The 16,494-nt window shown below is 40.5% G+C and overlaps 9 protein-coding genes across 9 annotated transcripts; 3 read left to right on the forward strand and 6 right to left on the reverse strand.

The window, feature by feature from the left end:
- Positions 1-12: 12 nt before the first annotated feature.
- Positions 13-1,402, forward strand: PAS_chr3_0058 (Oxidoreductase of the mitochondrial inner membrane, involved in cytoplasmic and mitochondrial iron h; the record flags this gene model as incomplete). The annotated part of the gene is made up of 2 exons (XM_002492221.1): positions 13-57; positions 146-1,402. 2 exons carry the CDS (start codon positions 13-15, stop codon positions 1,400-1,402), a joined length of 1,302 nt encoding a protein of 433 aa, XP_002492266.1.
- A 46-nt stretch (positions 1,403-1,448) lies between these two features.
- PAS_chr3_0059 (uncharacterized protein) lies at positions 1,449-1,805 on the reverse strand (the record flags this gene model as incomplete). The annotated part of the gene is made up of 2 exons (XM_002492222.1): positions 1,449-1,691; positions 1,743-1,805. 2 exons carry the CDS (start codon positions 1,803-1,805, stop codon positions 1,449-1,451), a joined length of 306 nt encoding a protein of 101 aa, XP_002492267.1.
- Positions 1,806-2,010: 205 nt separating this feature from the next.
- PAS_chr3_0060 (Hypothetical protein) lies at positions 2,011-2,271 on the reverse strand (the record flags this gene model as incomplete). Its single annotated transcript, XM_002492223.1, has 1 exon — positions 2,011-2,271. One exon carries the CDS (start codon positions 2,269-2,271, stop codon positions 2,011-2,013), a length of 261 nt encoding a protein of 86 aa, XP_002492268.1.
- Positions 2,272-2,439: 168 nt separating this feature from the next.
- On the forward strand, positions 2,440-4,755 carry PAS_chr3_0061 (Golgi-localized RING-finger ubiquitin ligase (E3), involved in ubiquitinating and sorting membrane p; the record flags this gene model as incomplete). Its single annotated transcript, XM_002492224.1, has 1 exon — positions 2,440-4,755. The coding sequence occupies one exon, from the start codon at positions 2,440-2,442 to the stop codon at positions 4,753-4,755; it is 2,316 nt and encodes a 771-aa protein (XP_002492269.1).
- Positions 4,756-4,925: 170 nt separating this feature from the next.
- On the forward strand, positions 4,926-5,663 carry PAS_chr3_1148 (uncharacterized protein; the record flags this gene model as incomplete). Its single annotated transcript, XM_002492225.1, has 1 exon — positions 4,926-5,663. One exon carries the CDS (start codon positions 4,926-4,928, stop codon positions 5,661-5,663), a length of 738 nt encoding a protein of 245 aa, XP_002492270.1.
- Positions 5,664-5,711: 48 nt separating this feature from the next.
- PAS_chr3_0062 (5-phospho-ribosyl-1(alpha)-pyrophosphate synthetase, synthesizes PRPP, which is required for nucleot) lies at positions 5,712-6,674 on the reverse strand (the record flags this gene model as incomplete). The annotated part of the gene is made up of 1 exon (XM_002492226.1): positions 5,712-6,674. One exon carries the CDS (start codon positions 6,672-6,674, stop codon positions 5,712-5,714), a length of 963 nt encoding a protein of 320 aa, XP_002492271.1.
- A 316-nt stretch (positions 6,675-6,990) lies between these two features.
- On the reverse strand, positions 6,991-8,697 carry PAS_chr3_0063 (uncharacterized protein; the record flags this gene model as incomplete). Its single annotated transcript, XM_002492227.1, has 1 exon — positions 6,991-8,697. One exon carries the CDS (start codon positions 8,695-8,697, stop codon positions 6,991-6,993), a length of 1,707 nt encoding a protein of 568 aa, XP_002492272.1.
- Positions 8,698-8,855: 158 nt separating this feature from the next.
- PAS_chr3_0064 (Hypothetical protein) lies at positions 8,856-10,394 on the reverse strand (the record flags this gene model as incomplete). The annotated part of the gene is made up of 1 exon (XM_002492228.1): positions 8,856-10,394. One exon carries the CDS (start codon positions 10,392-10,394, stop codon positions 8,856-8,858), a length of 1,539 nt encoding a protein of 512 aa, XP_002492273.1.
- A 194-nt stretch (positions 10,395-10,588) lies between these two features.
- PAS_chr3_0065 (RNA binding protein with preference for single stranded tracts of U's involved in synthesis of both) lies at positions 10,589-15,673 on the reverse strand (the record flags this gene model as incomplete). The annotated part of the gene is made up of 1 exon (XM_002492229.1): positions 10,589-15,673. The coding sequence occupies one exon, from the start codon at positions 15,671-15,673 to the stop codon at positions 10,589-10,591; it is 5,085 nt and encodes a 1,694-aa protein (XP_002492274.1).
- Between the last annotated feature and the right edge of the window lie 821 nt (positions 15,674-16,494).

A 16,494-nucleotide genomic window follows, 5' to 3' on the forward strand; every position in this document is an offset into this window, starting at 1 on the left:
CACCAGTTGACCATGATCAGACAGTTTGTCAGGTTTTATTCGCAAAAAGTGGCCATTGTTGGCTCTGGTCCTGCAGGATTCTACACTGCTTTGCGATTATTGAAGGATCCATCTACAAAAAATAAATGTAGACATCTTTGAAAAGCTGCCTGTTCCTTACGGCTTGTCCCGATTCGGGGTGGCTCCGGACCATCCAGAGGTAAAGGAATGCCAAACAAGATTCGAAGAGGTAGCTCACGACAAGCGTTTCAACTTTTATGGTAACGTCGATATTGGCAAAGATGTCTCAATTGAGATGCTAAAGGATAACTACAATGCTGTCATTTTTGCCTATGGGTGCAGCGAGGACAATAAGCTTAATATCAAAGGTGCCGATCATAAAGGTGTCATAAGTTCTCGTCAATTTGTTGGCTGGTACAACGGTGTCTTTGATTTGCAAGATCTTAATCCTCCGTTAGAGAAGGCGCGTCGTGTTGTGATTATAGGCAATGGAAACGTCGCACTCGATCTTACACGAGTACTTTTAGGTCCTGTGGATCCACTATGGAAATCCACAGATATAACGGCTAAAGCAATTTCCAAGTTAAAAGAGTCAAAAGTGGAACATGTAACTATCGTCGGAAGAAGAGGGTTGCTACAAAGTGCCTTCACCAATAAAGAACTGAAGGAGTTGATAGATATGCATTCAATTGGAGTAGGGTTTAAAGGTGTCTCTGAAGATCATATTGCTCCTTTTGCCCCACTTGCAAAAAATCTGGGGAGAGTACAAAAGAGAAGGTTGGATCTTCTTACTAAGTACTTTCAAAAAGTCAAGAATAGCACCAAAACTGCATGTACCAAGGAATGGGAGTTACAGTATCTACTTTCTCCCAAAGAGATTATTGCCAAAGATGACCAACTTCTATCCAAAGTAGTGTTTGAACACAACGTATTAGTTCAGCCTGATATAGATGTTCCGGTGTCAATAGAGCCGACGGGTGAATTCACTGAGCTACCCGCAGACCTATTAATATACTCTACGGGTTACAAAGGATCTGCCATCCAAGGCTTGATTGAGGCGGGAATTCCCTTCAACGAGAAAAAGGGATATATTCCAAACAAAGATGGTAGGGTATCGCCGGGAATTTATGCATCAGGATGGATCAGAAGGGGTGCTACTGGAGCCATTGCATCTACTATGATGGATGCATTTTTCGTGGCGGAGACAGTGTTAAGTGACTTGGACAACTCTTCAACTGAAAAACATGGATTGGGCCACTACATAAGCAAGCAGAATAAGCCAGTAGTAACATGGCAAGACTGGGAAAAAATACAGCAACACGAGTCCGAAGCGGGAACCTCACTGGGCAAGACCAGAGAAAAACTCACCACAATTGATCAAGTGTTGGAACTCATCAAATGACATAAAATAGACCTTTCTGCATTCTAATACATAGCATAAATTTTCTCTAATGTTCACCTTTGTGATGGCGCAAGTGGTAGTAGTATTCTAAGGAGTAACCGAAAAGAATAACACCTAAAGCCAAGTGCAACAATGGCTTAGCTGAAGCGTTTCCGTCGTTGAAGTACTTCTCTCCGTATTTTCCAATTGGCGAAGAAGCTTTAGGGAAAGAGGCTTGGCCTTGAGGAAGAGCCTTGTAGAACTTGACGACCTCCTGGATCTTCTTAGCGTGAGGGTTGGATCCCAGGTTCTAATTGAAAGTTAGTATATCAAAGCGGAAGAGCCATAGACGTTAACTTACCTTTGCGGAAGCGATCTTTGGAGGGATCAAAGTGGATAGTTTTCTTCTAATGACAAAGGACATGTTCAATGAATGAAGGAGCTGTTCCGTATTGTTGGTTTTCAAGGGTGAATTAGATTCGATTGGGCGAGAGCGACGGAGGAGTGATCAAGACACTACTAGGGGAGAAGGGAAAACCAATGATTATGTAATATTGGTGGGTGTACGACCTCAACAAAGTTCGTTATTTTTGGTATTATAACTATCTAGGCCCTTGCGATATATAGAACTATAGAGTTAGTAGTCGTTCTAATAAGATGGAGGATAGAAGAGAGTACTTACCATTGGTGCCTCTAATGAATACATCTCCATAAGTTTTCGTTGTTTCACCCTTGTATTTCCCTACTGTATTTTCCAAGGCAACGTTCATGAAACCGTCGATGGACTGTAGAGCGCCATGACACTCCGTACCATCTCTCATTTTGACAACCACCTTCTCGCCTGTTATCCTGGACAAGAACTCGGATGGGTCAACTCTTGCGGTGGACATTTTTTCACTTTATGTACGAGCGGTGAAAAGAGAAACCTGTGTATACCAGCTACACCGTTTGAGAGAATCATACCTTTAGCGATTTTGATATTGGACTCTCACACGACCCTGGAGAGATCTACTTGTTTCGTACGTTTAGCCACCTAGCTTCTCCATCTTCAACATCAGATGAATGTTGACAGGGCTCAGATAATATTTTTTCTGATCCTCTTCTTCCTATTACTAGGTCCAAATGGGGGTAATGATTTATCCAATGAGAACAGGAATAAAGTTATTTCTTTCAAGCAATTTAAGGAAGATATTCAGCATTCGAACGAGGTACTTCGCAATAGCACATGGGAAGAGGGTTACGGAGATCTAGCAGGATTTTCAGTATCTTATCAAGATGCATTGGACGGTTTGAATCGTTCGTCTCCCATCAACGATAATTTTACAGAAGATCAAAAGTATTCTATTCTACCTAACGAGATCAGTGAACTTGCCATGGATATCTGGAGTGCGGAAGAGGGCACAAAAAAAATTCGGTCGGGCTCTTTTCCGCTAAATGTCTCTGGTACGCTACGAGGCCAATTCCATAATTCCAACAAATCATTCACTCGTATACCCATGGTGTTACCTCCATTTTACAACTATAGCCACCCTTTACAAGTGATGGTACAACCAACAACAGAATTCGATGATCCAACCCCTACACCAATAGAGGAAAAAGAGTCTGACATAAATGGAAATATCACCGACTTTGAGGGCGATCTGATGATAAGAATAGGCTCGTTAGATGAGTACACTTCAATTAATGAGTATTGCAAGGATACTACAGTTATGTCACTAGAGGTCGAGGCAAATGATTTTGACGAATTGCATCAGCATAAACTGAATCTGATTGGTCTTTACCACCAGAATTCTGGAAATTTGGTCGCTACCACTCGTACTGGAAAGTTTGATGGAGTGCATGCATTACCCCACCTCACTCTTTATCAAGAATTGTTCAATCAGAGTAAGAATGCAATGATTCAAAGGACAAATAAAACCCACTTAGAAGATTTAGAAATATCAACTATGGATTATTTCAGAGAAACCTCGGATAACTGTGAGCATGTCATGTATTTGCATTTTGAGAGTACTGGTCTCTCTAAAGATGAACTACGTCAAATTGACGATGAATTATTTACCCCAATTGGAAGACCTCATAAGAAAATACCCCCAGTGAAGGTAACATCTGGTTTGTTGTATTCTCCTGATTGTGGTATATCTATAAATTTTGATGAAATTGTTGGGCCAAGAAAGGAAGTACAAGAACAAAGATTGCGAAATGTCATTCTATCCGGTATAGTGATTCTCTTTGTCCAAATCTTCTTTTCCGTTCAACAAATGAGTGCCACAACGACACCATCTACCATATCGAGAATCTCTTTCTCCACACTTGCTATTTTGAATCTCATTGATGGATCATTAAGCATATTATACGCACTCTGTTCTGTGGTTTATGAAAGATTATACCTACCGATTACAGTGAGTGCGTTTCTCTCGTTTACCCTGGCAAGTGTCTTTGAAATGAGGTATATGATATCGATTTATCTATCTCAAATGAACGAAAGAAATGTTAGCATGAGAACAGCGTTACAAGGAACACCGGTTGATAACATCAACGAAACTCAACCACTAGTTGACAACAATGAGACAATTCTACCCACGACCCAGGCACCAACAACGACCCCACAGCAACAAAACCTTAGGCCTACTATCCTAGAAGATGAGCAAACTGTCAGTGGTCAAATTTACACTAGGTTTTTCTTTTTCTTGATCGCATTTACATTTTTGATTCTTAACGCCATTCTTTGGCCAAGAAAATCCAGGCTGATCTTTGAGTATATTACAGTTTTTGCTTTGAGTTCGTTTTGGGTACCCCAAGTTTACAGGAATGTTTATAGAGGGACCAGAAAATCATTTAATTGGGGCTTTGTTATTGGAACATCTATCCTAAGAGTTCTTCCTGTTGGTTATGTGTGTCTTTACAAGCATAATGTGTTTTATCATCACTATGATCCAATCTTTTTCATTGTCATTGTATCATGGTTGGGTTTACAAATCCTCGTTCTCCAGTTGCAAGAATTCCTGGGACCAAGATTCTTTGTTCCAGATAAGATGCTACCTGCTGCCTATGATTATCATCCTGTTCTGACTGAATCTGATCTTGAAAATGGGTTTGGCGCATCTGAAGAGGAGGGACATCATGTCACACATGAGGATGGCCATTGTGTTGTAGATTGTGCTATCTGCATGAGTGAGCTTAAAGTCCCTGTTGTATCTAGAAAGGGTCTAGGAAATGAAGAATCCACCGAGCATTCAAATATTCCAGGAATTTTATCCAGAAGAGTATACATGGTTACACCATGTAGGCATTTATTCCACTCCGAGTGTCTTGAATCATGGATGCAATACAAACTTCAATGCCCTGTTTGCAGAAATCCTTTACCCCCACTATGAATGTACTGCTTAATCTAAAATAGCTATTTACATACTAATAATAGTCTAATTTGGTCATTGGTAAGAGAATAATCTTTAATAGTGTGTACGTTCAGAAAACAACAATGCGAGAGTATATCTCAAATCTCGCTCATTTACATTTTGACTCATACATTTTATTTCAGTCAGCAATGGCATCATCTAGGACCATAAAGGCATGTCTTTTTGACATGGATGGTCTGCTCATCAACAGTGAGGATATCTACACCATATCCCTTACAAAAGTACTGGAAACTTATGGCAAACCCCCTCTTACTTGGGATCTTAAGATCAAGCTTCAAGGAAGACCAGGTCCCTCTGCTTCCAAGCTGGTAATCGAACATTATGATCTGCCTCTGACTCCGGAGGAATTGTTTGCAAAAACCACTGCTGTACAGATGGACCTTTGGCCCACTGTCAAATTTCTACCTGGTGCTTTGGAGTTATTGCAGTATCTTGACACGAAGAAAATACCTTTTGCTTTAGCAACTTCATCGCATAAACTGAACTACGATAGGAAAACTGGGCATTTACAACACGGATTTGATCTGTTTCGACATCATATTGTCACAGGGGATGATTCTAGAATCCCTCCTGGTAAAGGCAAACCTTTTCCTGATATCTGGTTTGCAGCATTAGAAAGCTTGAATAAAGAACGAAAACAGCATGGCCAAGATACAATAGATATTACAGAGTGTTTAGTCTTTGAGGACGGTGTTCCGGGTGTCGAAGCAGGGAAGGCTTCTGGTGCATACGTGATCTGGGTTCCAGATGAAAGGGCACTAAAAGTTCTTGCGGGCAAAGAGAAAGAAATAATAGGAGAAAATAACGAACATGGAATAATCCTGAAGTCTTTAGAAGCTTTCGACAAGACCATGCTTGGTTCCTAGGGAGTAATCATAATATAAATATGTATGGATTTCTAATTTTTTCTTCTCTTACAAAGTAGCATTTCTAAACAAGTAGGAAATACTCTCTCCGTTGTGCAACCTTCTGATACTCTCAGCTAAAACTCCGCTGATATCAATGGTATCCAATCTGGGGCACTGTGGTAATTTCTCTTCAAAGGGAACTGTGTTCGTACAAACCACTCTGTCTAGGTTAGAGTTGTTAATATTCTTGATGGCATTTCCAGATAGAATCCCATGCGTGACAATAGCAATAACCTTCTTAGCTCCATTGTCTAGTAGAACCTCAGCAGCTTTAGCTAAAGTTCCACAAGTATCGGCCATATCATCTACAATGATGCAAACTTTATCCGTGACATCACCAACCAATACCATTCGTGAAACTTCATTGGCGCGGGCTCTTTCTTTGTGTATCAGGGCAAAGTTCAAGTCCAATCGATCAGCTAAGCCTGCAGCTCTTTTTGCTCCTCCAGCGTCAGGAGAAATTATAATGGCTTCATCGATATTGACAGTTTCACGAATATACTTCACCACACTTGGCTCAGCATAAAGGTTATCAACAGGAATATCAAAGAACCCTTGGATTTGAGAGGCATGGAGATCCATGGTCACCACATGGTCACACCCTGCCGTAGTCAACATATCAGCCATCAGTTTAGCGGTAATAGGAGCTCGTGATTTGTCTTTCCTATCCTGCCTGGCATAAGGAAAGTTTGGCAATATCGCCGTGATTCTTCTTGCTGAAGCTGTTTTACAGGCGTTAATCATAATCAATAATTCGATGACCTTATCATTGACAATACCAGAACCAATTTGCATTATGATGAAAATATCCTCGTCTCTGATAGATTCACCTATTGAGAAGGAGACTTCCTTGTTGGAATCTCTTTTAATGGCAACATTCGTAAGTGGTGTGCCTAATCTCTTGGAGACCAACTCTGCCAATGCATAGTGGGTGTCACTGGCAAGAAGTTTGATAGAATTTGTAGCCATTGATATATTTAAGAACGCGGGGTAGTTCTGTCAATCTTCAGGCAAAATGTGAATGTGGTCAGGCCAAAAAGTAAATCAGAGGATGGTTAAGGCTATCAAAAGAGTCTTCTGACTTGAATAACCAATTATGACTTCAGTTGGATCTAATGAATGATACTCAAGTAAGAAAGAACTAAGAAGCTAAAAAAAAAAACGAGGAAAAAGTGATCACAATATTCTGTGATTAGGTAAGACAGGCGAAAACCGCCGGTTCGACGGAAATTATTTATTATCAGCACAGAAAATGATTATAAAAACCTGGGGAAGGGATATATGTTTACTTTCTGGAGCCCTTCCTGCTGGACTTTCTAGACGGCTTCAGCACCAATTTCCCTTCCTTTACAGATTCATCTGCATCTTTGTACTTCTCCATCGTTTGAAAATGCATTAGTAGGTCGTTGATTTCCTCTTTGAGATCCTCGTTCTCCTTCTTGAGCTGACTGGTTTGCTTATCAAAAAATTCAAGTTTTTCAGTCAATACCAAGGCTAAGGTTTTTTCTTCATCGTATTTTTGCATCATTTGATCAAGCTTCGTTTCCAATTCCTTTGTTCTTTCACTCACTTTGGAGTCTGTGCCCAATCGGCCCATAGCTGTCTGCAAATTTGCAAATCGTATCTTTTCTTCCTCCATTATCTTGGTCATGTTCTTTTCATACTCCTCTAGTTGTGCAATCATCAGTTTAGAGTATTCCAGCTCCATGGTATCAACCTTGTCAGCTGAATAGTTCTTTCCATTAGAATCAGAAGAAGATCCAGCTTTCTCGTTATTGAGAGACAACTCCACTAATTTTCCATCTGTCTGATTTTGAATCAACCTATGAACATACTGATCGCCAGCATAGTCCCATATTCTCTGTGTTTCTATTTGCATTGCAAAGCAGTGCGATGTTTCTTTGAAATGGTTTACAGCATGTGCTGAGTTATATCGATCGCATCCCACGTTACCGCATATAAGACATATCCATAGGTTTGCTGTGTCTCCACAAACGGAACATTGGCTGGCTTCACTTGTTACATCTTTGGATGTTCTCTCTTTTTGAGAGTACCTACAAACGGGACAGGTATCATCTCTCCATTTGGCCAAACATTGACAATGAAAAGTGTGTTGGCATGGAATAGTCAATAATCCTGTCATGTTAGTGTCCATTCGTTCTAGACAAACTGGGCAAGTTGGAAGTTCTATAATACCATAGGTAAAATTGAGTTCCTCGCTTTTATTAGCCTTGTCGTGAGGGGAATTGATAATTATTTTGTTAACTTGGACCACCTGACATCTTTCTCGTTCTATTGAGTTAAAGGGTTTTCCATTTAGAGCTCGCTGGAAAGCGGCACATTGATCCTCGCTCTGAAACTTTAGGATGCACATGTATCGTTTATATTGTTGGGTCTTGAATATTCGGAAATGAACAACATCCTTAACAAAGTTCTCTCCGACGAGTTTTAGTATGGCTGAGATTGACATGTAGGTTGGAACAGCTAAAATAGCAGCTATTTTGCTTCGAGAGGTAGGTTCGGGACCAAGTTCAGCATCTTCTGTAGTCTTTTCGTTTATTTCCTCTCTGAACAATCTTATAACGCCATAGCCAAGAAAGGAAGCTCTAAGGTAGTCTGTCTTCTCATAGTTAGTGTCATGCATTTTGTCGAACGCTATCAATTCGATCCGGGTATATCTATAATCGGGAACGCCTATGCGAGTATTTTGCACCTTACTTAAAGTGTTCCTAATTTCCTCAACTATGTTTGATCTCTTTTTGAAATTGAGAGCAAGATGGGGCTGTGCTTGCTTTGTATTACTCTTGACAAAAATATTATGGTGTTTTAGTACTGTGGTGCTCCAATAGTCCAAGTCCAAGCCGTCTTCTCCGAAAATCTGATTACCAGCTAGTAGAGCTTTCAGATTGCGTAAGCTTGTAATTTCTGATTGATCCCTGGCCTTTAAAAGTAACTCTTTGGGTGAATCAAGGTCAATGACAATATTGTACATATCATCTGAGATAGAAGTGTAATACTTTTGGTAGTAAGCCCATCGGATGTAAGTAAATTCGCGAAGGACTGTCTACTAAAAGGGATTGTTGGGGGTTGTTAGTACTAAATTAAAGATTAATCTCTAGCTGGGGGATGTAGATCATCGTATATAGAAAATTAGTTGGTGGTGATTCTTGTTTCTGTTTCAGTGACCAACTTAATGGCACCAGAATCTACCTCACTTCTAAACGTTTTTGCAGCTAACCATCCCCTTCCTGGGACGAATATCCTGCGGAAAGGTCTTCCATTTTTATCAATTTGTTGGATATCATTAACTGATACCTCAAGTGGACTGGAGGTGACACCTAAGTGCTTGCCTTCACTCTGTTCATCTGAATTTGTATTTGCAATCAGGGTCTTGACCGAAGCACCAAGTATATTGTCATCCTTTAGGGATTGTGCTGCCAATTTCAGTGCGCTACCACTAGTAATGGTATTCTTGGTCTTTTGAGGAGAGTTTTCCCAGGAGGAGATGTTCTTAATGGACTTGAGCTGGTCACTAGATTGGTTTGTGGTAAGTCTCACTGGTGTGGCTTGTGTGGATTTATTTTCTTTGTCCAAGAGAGGTCCCTTGGGTTTGAATGCAAGGCTTTTCTGGATATAAGATTTCCAGGCCTCTCTCCCAGATTCGGTTGTTAGATCAAATGAATGCTCTTCTCTCTTTTTTTCCTTTTCTATGGTTTTATTACTGTTTTCCTCCTCTTTCTCTTTTTTCTTATCATTCTGTTTATCTTTGTCTAATTTAGAATTTTGAGTTAACGGGGAAGGATCGTAATATCTTGTGGTATTGTAACCGTGTTTTTTCTGTAGTACAAACTCTCTCTCTTGTTTGGACATAGCCTCCAACATCCTTGTGTTTGAGTAATAAACTTGTTTTTTCAATGACGCAAGGTTTTCTTCCAACTTTCTAACTTCCAAGGGGACATTTTCAGATTCGGATACTTTACTTTTCAGTTTCGCCAGTTCAGAATTGGTGTTGATGGAAACACTGCTAAGATAGGAGTTCAATTCCCTCTCTTTCTCCAAACGCAGATAGTTGTCTTGAGTTAAACGATGAATGCTATCGTGTATAATACTGAATTCTCTTTTTCTCATCACAAACACGACAAAAGAGTGAATAGCTACAAATAACTGCATAGAGATGCTCAAAAAAATACCTATTGTTGTCCACCAACTGGTTTTCGGCAAGGCGTAACTGAATTCTGTTGCTCTCTCAATTATGTCCACCTGATGGTAACATGTCTGCAAGTTCAATAATAACGAAATGTCGTTGGGATTCTTAGATGCAATACTTAAACAAGTTTGCAATTGGGGTTCTCCAAAAGGAGACAAAAAGGGTCCACTTTCCTTCAGTAAGTTTTTACGATGTTTGTCAAAACAGACGCTAGCACTTTCAATTTCGGAGCATTGCAGGATTTTTTCGAAAGTGGGAGAAGACGATAATTGAAATCTCATTGGTCCAGTTCTAAAAGACTTTCTTTCAATGGTAGACATTCCTAGAGTGGCTGCCGCCAACAGTCCTAAGATTAAGACAACAAAAGGATTCAACTCGACACCAATAGCCAAGAAAGACTTGAACTTCCTTCCCAATTTTCTGAAAAAAGTGTTTGTTTTCATCATAAGATTTATTTTTCTATCAAGACCCTCAATAAACATACGCAGATATTGGTTAAAAGGATACACAGAATAGTAGGGTTTGGGGTTGAGGGCAGAAATTGAACTTCTTTGTGGTTCTAATCATGCATCTCATCTCATCGGCCACAACAATATTCGATGTTGTAATTCTTGAGTGAACAAATGTTAGTAAATACACAACATTCCTAAATGTACAAAGGTTATTAATGATGTCTCTATTTTTGGTGCTTTTGCACGTAATCAGAAGCCTGTGCCTTGACATAGTCGGCTGCTTTGACGTCCTTTTGCTTTTCCTCAAATTCTAGCCATTTACCGAAGAAGAATCTGGCTTGTTTACGAGTCAGTTTCTTGGTGATAACACGCTCAAATAGATCTTCAACCTTCTTCTTCTCGTTAATCTTGATTTCTTGATCTATGTAAACGTTCCATAGGTCGATTCTCTTGGGAACATCAGCTAACAATCCCTCAAACAATGAACGGCCTTGCTCTGCATCACCATGGGCAAACTCTAGTTGAGCGAACTTTCTAACCACCTCGATGTGGTCGGCCTTGGGAAGGACTTTTAGAGCACGCCCAAGTACTTGACGAGCCTCGTCAGGGTTACCACGCTCTAATAAGAAAGCACCGTATGACACCCAAGTTGTAACATTTCTACCAAACTTCTTGGTCATCACGGTATAGATCTCTTCGCACTTTTCCCATTTTTCAGAAAGTGCAAAGATGCCAACCAGCTTCTGGTGCATCACGTATGAATCCATGTATTGACAAGCACGTTTAAACACTTCTTCCAAGGTGTCATCAGTTCCAAATGTGTTTTCCAAATTCAATAATGCAATCCAGATATTCATCTTTTCCTGTTCTTCACGGTAATTTATGATCTTTAGGGCCCGCTCTGCAATTTCACGAGCTTTTTCGATTTCGCTCAATTGTAATTGAAATGACATGTAGTTCATCCACAGGATGGAAGAGTCAGGGTTACCGATAAGCAATCTCTCAAAATCTGAAACGGACTGAGGAGTTCGTGTATTGAGAGTAGCGCTCTTGTCCTCGGCAATTGAAGCCTTTGTTTTCCTATTCTTCTTATCCTTTTTCTTAGTAAAGTCTTCTTCATCTGAAGATGATGACTCGTCATCTTCGGCTTGATCCAGAATAGAAGCTGTCCAGTCAAACCCGTTTGTAGAAAGTCCACTGGCAATCTTCTTAGGAGATTCGGTGTCGATGTCTACATCTGGCTCGTCATCGCTGTCCTGTTGTCTTGTTTCGAATATATTTTCCATCATTTGGTCGTCACTATCAGAGTCAACTGAGTCATCCGTTTCAGCTCTTAACTGATCGGCCTCTTCTTCATCGTCTCTATTAGCAAAGTAAGACGCCTTCATACCCAAAGACAACTGTTTTTTATTGCGGTTAATATCCAGAATTTTAACTTTAACTCTATCGCCTTGGTTAAAAAGAGACTCAAAGTTCTCAATCTTGCTATCGGAAATCTGCGAGCGGTGACATAAACCGTCGACGCTATGAACACCATCTAAAGTAATAAAGACACCAAAGTCCATTATCTTCTTGATTGTACCCTCATAGACGTCACCGACTTTCAAATCATCAAATTGATGCAAGGCACCAGTTCCTTGACCCACTTGACTTTCTTTCAATGTCATTAAAATACGGCGCTCTTCACCAGCATCCACAATCTTGCCTGTAACAAATTGGTTAAGCTTGACGTGTTTTTTCCAGTCAGTTAGGAACAAATCAGAGATGTCAGTAACTCTAACCAATGCAAAAACAGTCCTTCCTAAGGAAACGTAAACACCAAAATTGCTGATACGTGTTATGAAACCACGAACAATATCCCCTCGCTTTACATCTTCGAAACTTTCAATCAGCTTGTCCTTGGCATTTTCGGATCGAAGAGATACAAAAATCTGCCTCGTAGTATCATCAACGGATAGCACAGTGGCTGTACAAATATCGTTGGTAGAAAAAGTAGACTCTAGACTCTCAGAATAGTCATCTAAGGCTTCAGTGATGAAAGACTTAGCTTTGACTTTGTCACTGAGTTCGACTGTGACATAGTCATGAGAAAGAGAAATAATACGACATGGAAGCTTGTCGCCAACTTTAACATCGTTTATAGTTTCAATTCTGTTCTCTTTAGAAAACACTTCCACTGCTTTGTTTCCAATAATCTGTTTGGCAGTCACTTCAATAGCAGAACCTAATGGGTAAGCCTTCTCTAACTCTTCAACAGAACCAGATTTGGAAAGATCCATTAATGACAACTTTGTTCTGAACTTTGGGGAAACACTGACCCACCAAAATCCTCTAGCATATCTAGTGACAAATCCCAGCCATTTCGTACCTGGTGTGATTTGCGTCAAGGAAAGAACATTAACCTTTCCTTCCTCTTCTAACTCAGATTTCTTAATGGACAATTCAACTAAAATGTCGCCCCAATCACGGAAGGCAACAGATGTGAAACTGGAATCTTTATTTTGGTACCCAATCACCTTCACTTTTAATTCTGCACCTTCCTTGAATGACGAAAGGGGCTTCTTGGTGTCCTTTATTTCTAACAAACTGTCAAACACCTGACTAACATCAATTCGACCCAACTGGTTTTCCGCCAGTTCTACAGTGAGTTGAGTTGGTGTTACAGACTTAATTTTTGCCTTCGTGATTTTTCCTGGAACAAATTCATTCAAATTAGTAATAGACTTGTCAACTGGGTTAGTAGCAGCAACAATCTGATGATCGATATCTTTCAATGTGAGGCGGAATTTACGGAACTCATCATCTAACTTCAGTATCCTAGCCCTTACGGATTGGTTCTTGAAATACAATGAAGGAAGCTTATCAGAAGGTTCGTCAGTAATGTCCTTGGTGCGAGCAAACCCACTCAAACCATCAGCAAACTCAATAAACAAGCCCGCATTAGTAATGGTATGGACATATCCGTAAACAATTTCTCCCACAGCAGGAAGCTCTTCGAACGAGGCAGGAAGCTGACCTGATTTGGAAGCTCTAATCAAAGAGTCTTTAGCAGTGAAATTAATAGTACGACTTTTAGGATCTCTGTGCAAGAAAAGAGCTTCCAAACTGGAACCAACAACAGCGGTTCTGAGCAGGGTCTTGTTTTGGTTTTGATCTCCATCAGAGAGTTGACCTTCTTGGATAACACCACGAACATTTGAATCTTTCACCTCGACAATCATAGCATCTTTCATTTTTTCGACGATGTATACCTCCAAAATAGAAGACCCGGGGATGAAAGTTGAAATCTTTTTCTCCTGTTCCTCTGACAGATCTTTAGAGAGCAAACAAGAAACCCTGAACTTGTTTGTAGCAGGATCAATACTATCAATTCTGACAGATATTGTTTGGAAAAGCTTTAGGTGATCCTCCGGCCTGTTAACGTAAGCCTCGCTGATTTCAGTCTTCGGAAGGAAACCAGAAATATTGTTGAAAAATGACATGAGAACACCGGTTGGGAAAAACTTCTCAACGGTGGCAAAGGTACGTTTGTTAGGTACAACGTCTTCGTATGTGAAAATAAGTTCGTCTCTTTCTGATCTAAGGAGAGATTTCTTTAAAGTGACACAAAGATTTCCTCTGTAAAACTTTAAGACTCTACCTTTGACTTTGGTACCTATCTTAAATTTCATCTCCGGATAAGTAAGCATGACATCGCTCATATGTCCGTACGGAACCTGTGCTTCAAACTGATCAAATATCTTGATATTAAGCCCGTGACTATGAACCTTGGTGACTACTCCAGTCACGATTTCACCAATAGGAATATCTTGAATATTCAAGAACTTTGCTTCCAACTGGCGTGGGTCCATGGTCAGGACAAATACCTTGTCAACTGGTGAGTAGCCAATCACTCGAGCTTTGTGGTGAGTGGAACCGACCTTATAAAATGAATCAATGCTAACTTCCTTATTCAGTTTGGAAAGGTGTACTTGTCCATATGTGTCTTCGTTGAGCTCAAGATAAACGTTATTAGAATCTTTACCAACTATTTTAACCGACTCGAAAGTGAAGCCAAAAGGGAACGATTCAAGGGGAGATTCATCATAAGTAGAATCCAATTCTAATATGGATGGTATAGTTGATAAAGTTAAAGATTTTGAACCTTCATATTCCAGAACACCAACAACTCTAGACTTTATAGTGGAACCGATCTTATATGTCTCTCTAATTTCTGGAACATTGAAAAGCTTTAAATGAGCCAATGGTATTCTTCCGGGTAACAATCCAAGAACTCTACAAAAAATGCCTTCTTCTGTAATGTCTAAAATATGTGCATTGACCATCACACCTGGCAAAACCGCATCGACAGATGTAGCAGTTGATAAAGTAGATCCATTGTCTTTGTTGTTCATTGAGGGGAGTGTCAGTGTGATGGTGTTCTTGTTGTTTGACTTTGAAATTGTAGCCAAGAGCACAAATCCAGGTTTTAAATCAGTTTCCATGTCAATACCACTGTTCTTGAATGATTTACTGAAGATGAATCCGGGAATTTTCTTTCCTGTGTCGACGATACATCCATGGTCTTGGACAGAATTGACTGCAACCTGGAGCACACCTCCTGGAACCAAATCGTCATCCTCTAAGTGAGCATTAACTTTCTCTGGTTCAACACTAAGTTGAATCTTATGCTTGTGTTCAGATGGAACTGAAGATTCTTCTAGAACCACAGCTCTCAACCATTGTCCTAACTGGAAAATCTTGCTCAACTCGGGAAAGACCTTTTCAGATAATTGTGGTGAACTGCTGGCATCTTCATCGTCAGAATCTTGTTCTAGGGCCTCTAACTGTTGGGTAATCTGTTTGCTCACAGAAGTTATGGGAACGTAACCTCTGATGTTTCCGGGTAAACCTAATTGCATACCTAGTTTTTGGATCGAGATGACTTGACCTAACACCACACTTCCCGGAATTAGGTTTTTAAGTGTCATGCTGGTAGTGGTGGTGTTTGAATCATCCTTTTGGTCATAGATAGTTCCCGAAACAGTAGGAGCTGGGTTAATTACTGTGGTTGCTGTGGTCTTACGTTTCTTGGTTGCATCTGTAGACTTGAAAGAAGATTCCTTGGCAGTCTCCTTTTCGAATAGTACATCAGCAGTGACTCTGTTAGAGATCTCCTTTCTCTCCAACGGCGTCAGTACTGAGCCTCCACCTCTTGGAAAGACGACTTCGCTAGGGTTGAGGATGGAGCTCCTTGCGGCTGCAGACACAGGGGACATGTCATCCTTTGGCTCTGTATCCTTCCACTTTCTTTTTTGAGTTACAGCCATATTAGGATCTAGTAACCTCTTGGTCTTTTGAGTAGTAGAAAATGCTAGAGTTTGTAGGTGATGAGAAGAGAAAGAAAGAAAAAAAAAATTTGCTAAGTAAAATCGAGGTTTCCCAATTGAGAGCGAAATGCTTGATCAACTCCATATTGGGAAATAGTTGTTAATTAAGCGCTGCTAATTGAATCTTCCAACTGACCACGTAAAGTCAGGTAGTCAGGTAAAGATATCTTTGACTTGACTCCTTTGTATCTCGTAACTTGAAGTTTGTTGGAATTGTGGAAGTCTTCCCAAGAGCCACTGCCAGCAGGGACTCCAGCCTTCAGAAGAAGATGTTCCAATGTGTCATCTTTAGTCCATCCTTGCTCAGGAGCGACATCAGGCAGAAACGTCGATGATAGTCGTCGTGATGAGAAGGGGGACTGGATTGAGATCCTGAGTCCATGCTTGCCAATTTCCCAATTCAGTGGATCATCAATGAGTTCAAAGTCCTTCAGCAAAGTGATACTACATTCCAGCCGGGAAAGTTCGCTTGAAGTTATGGGGGGAAATCTGGGGTCTTCAAAAGCCGCAATTAAAGCGTATTCCCTGATACCTTCCTCCAAAGGTAAGGAGGAAAAGTTACCGATACAGCCTCTCAGTTCCTTGCTGTCTTCCTCAGTTGTGGGTAATGTTGCTTTATCATTGTGGCGTAAATTCCAAGTGACAAACAGCGGAGTGTCAGGCTCGGGTGCGCTTGACGTCCCGGTTCGTGTGGCTCTTTTGTAATCGGCAAGGCTAAACTTAGTCAGCTCCTGAGGCGGCTTAAAACCGGATGAGGAATT

The sequence above is a fragment of the Komagataella phaffii genome, chromosome 3 (assembly GCF_000027005.1).
Source record: "Komagataella phaffii GS115 chromosome 3, complete sequence".
Taxonomy (NCBI): Eukaryota; Fungi; Ascomycota; class Pichiomycetes; order Pichiales; family Pichiaceae; genus Komagataella; species Komagataella phaffii.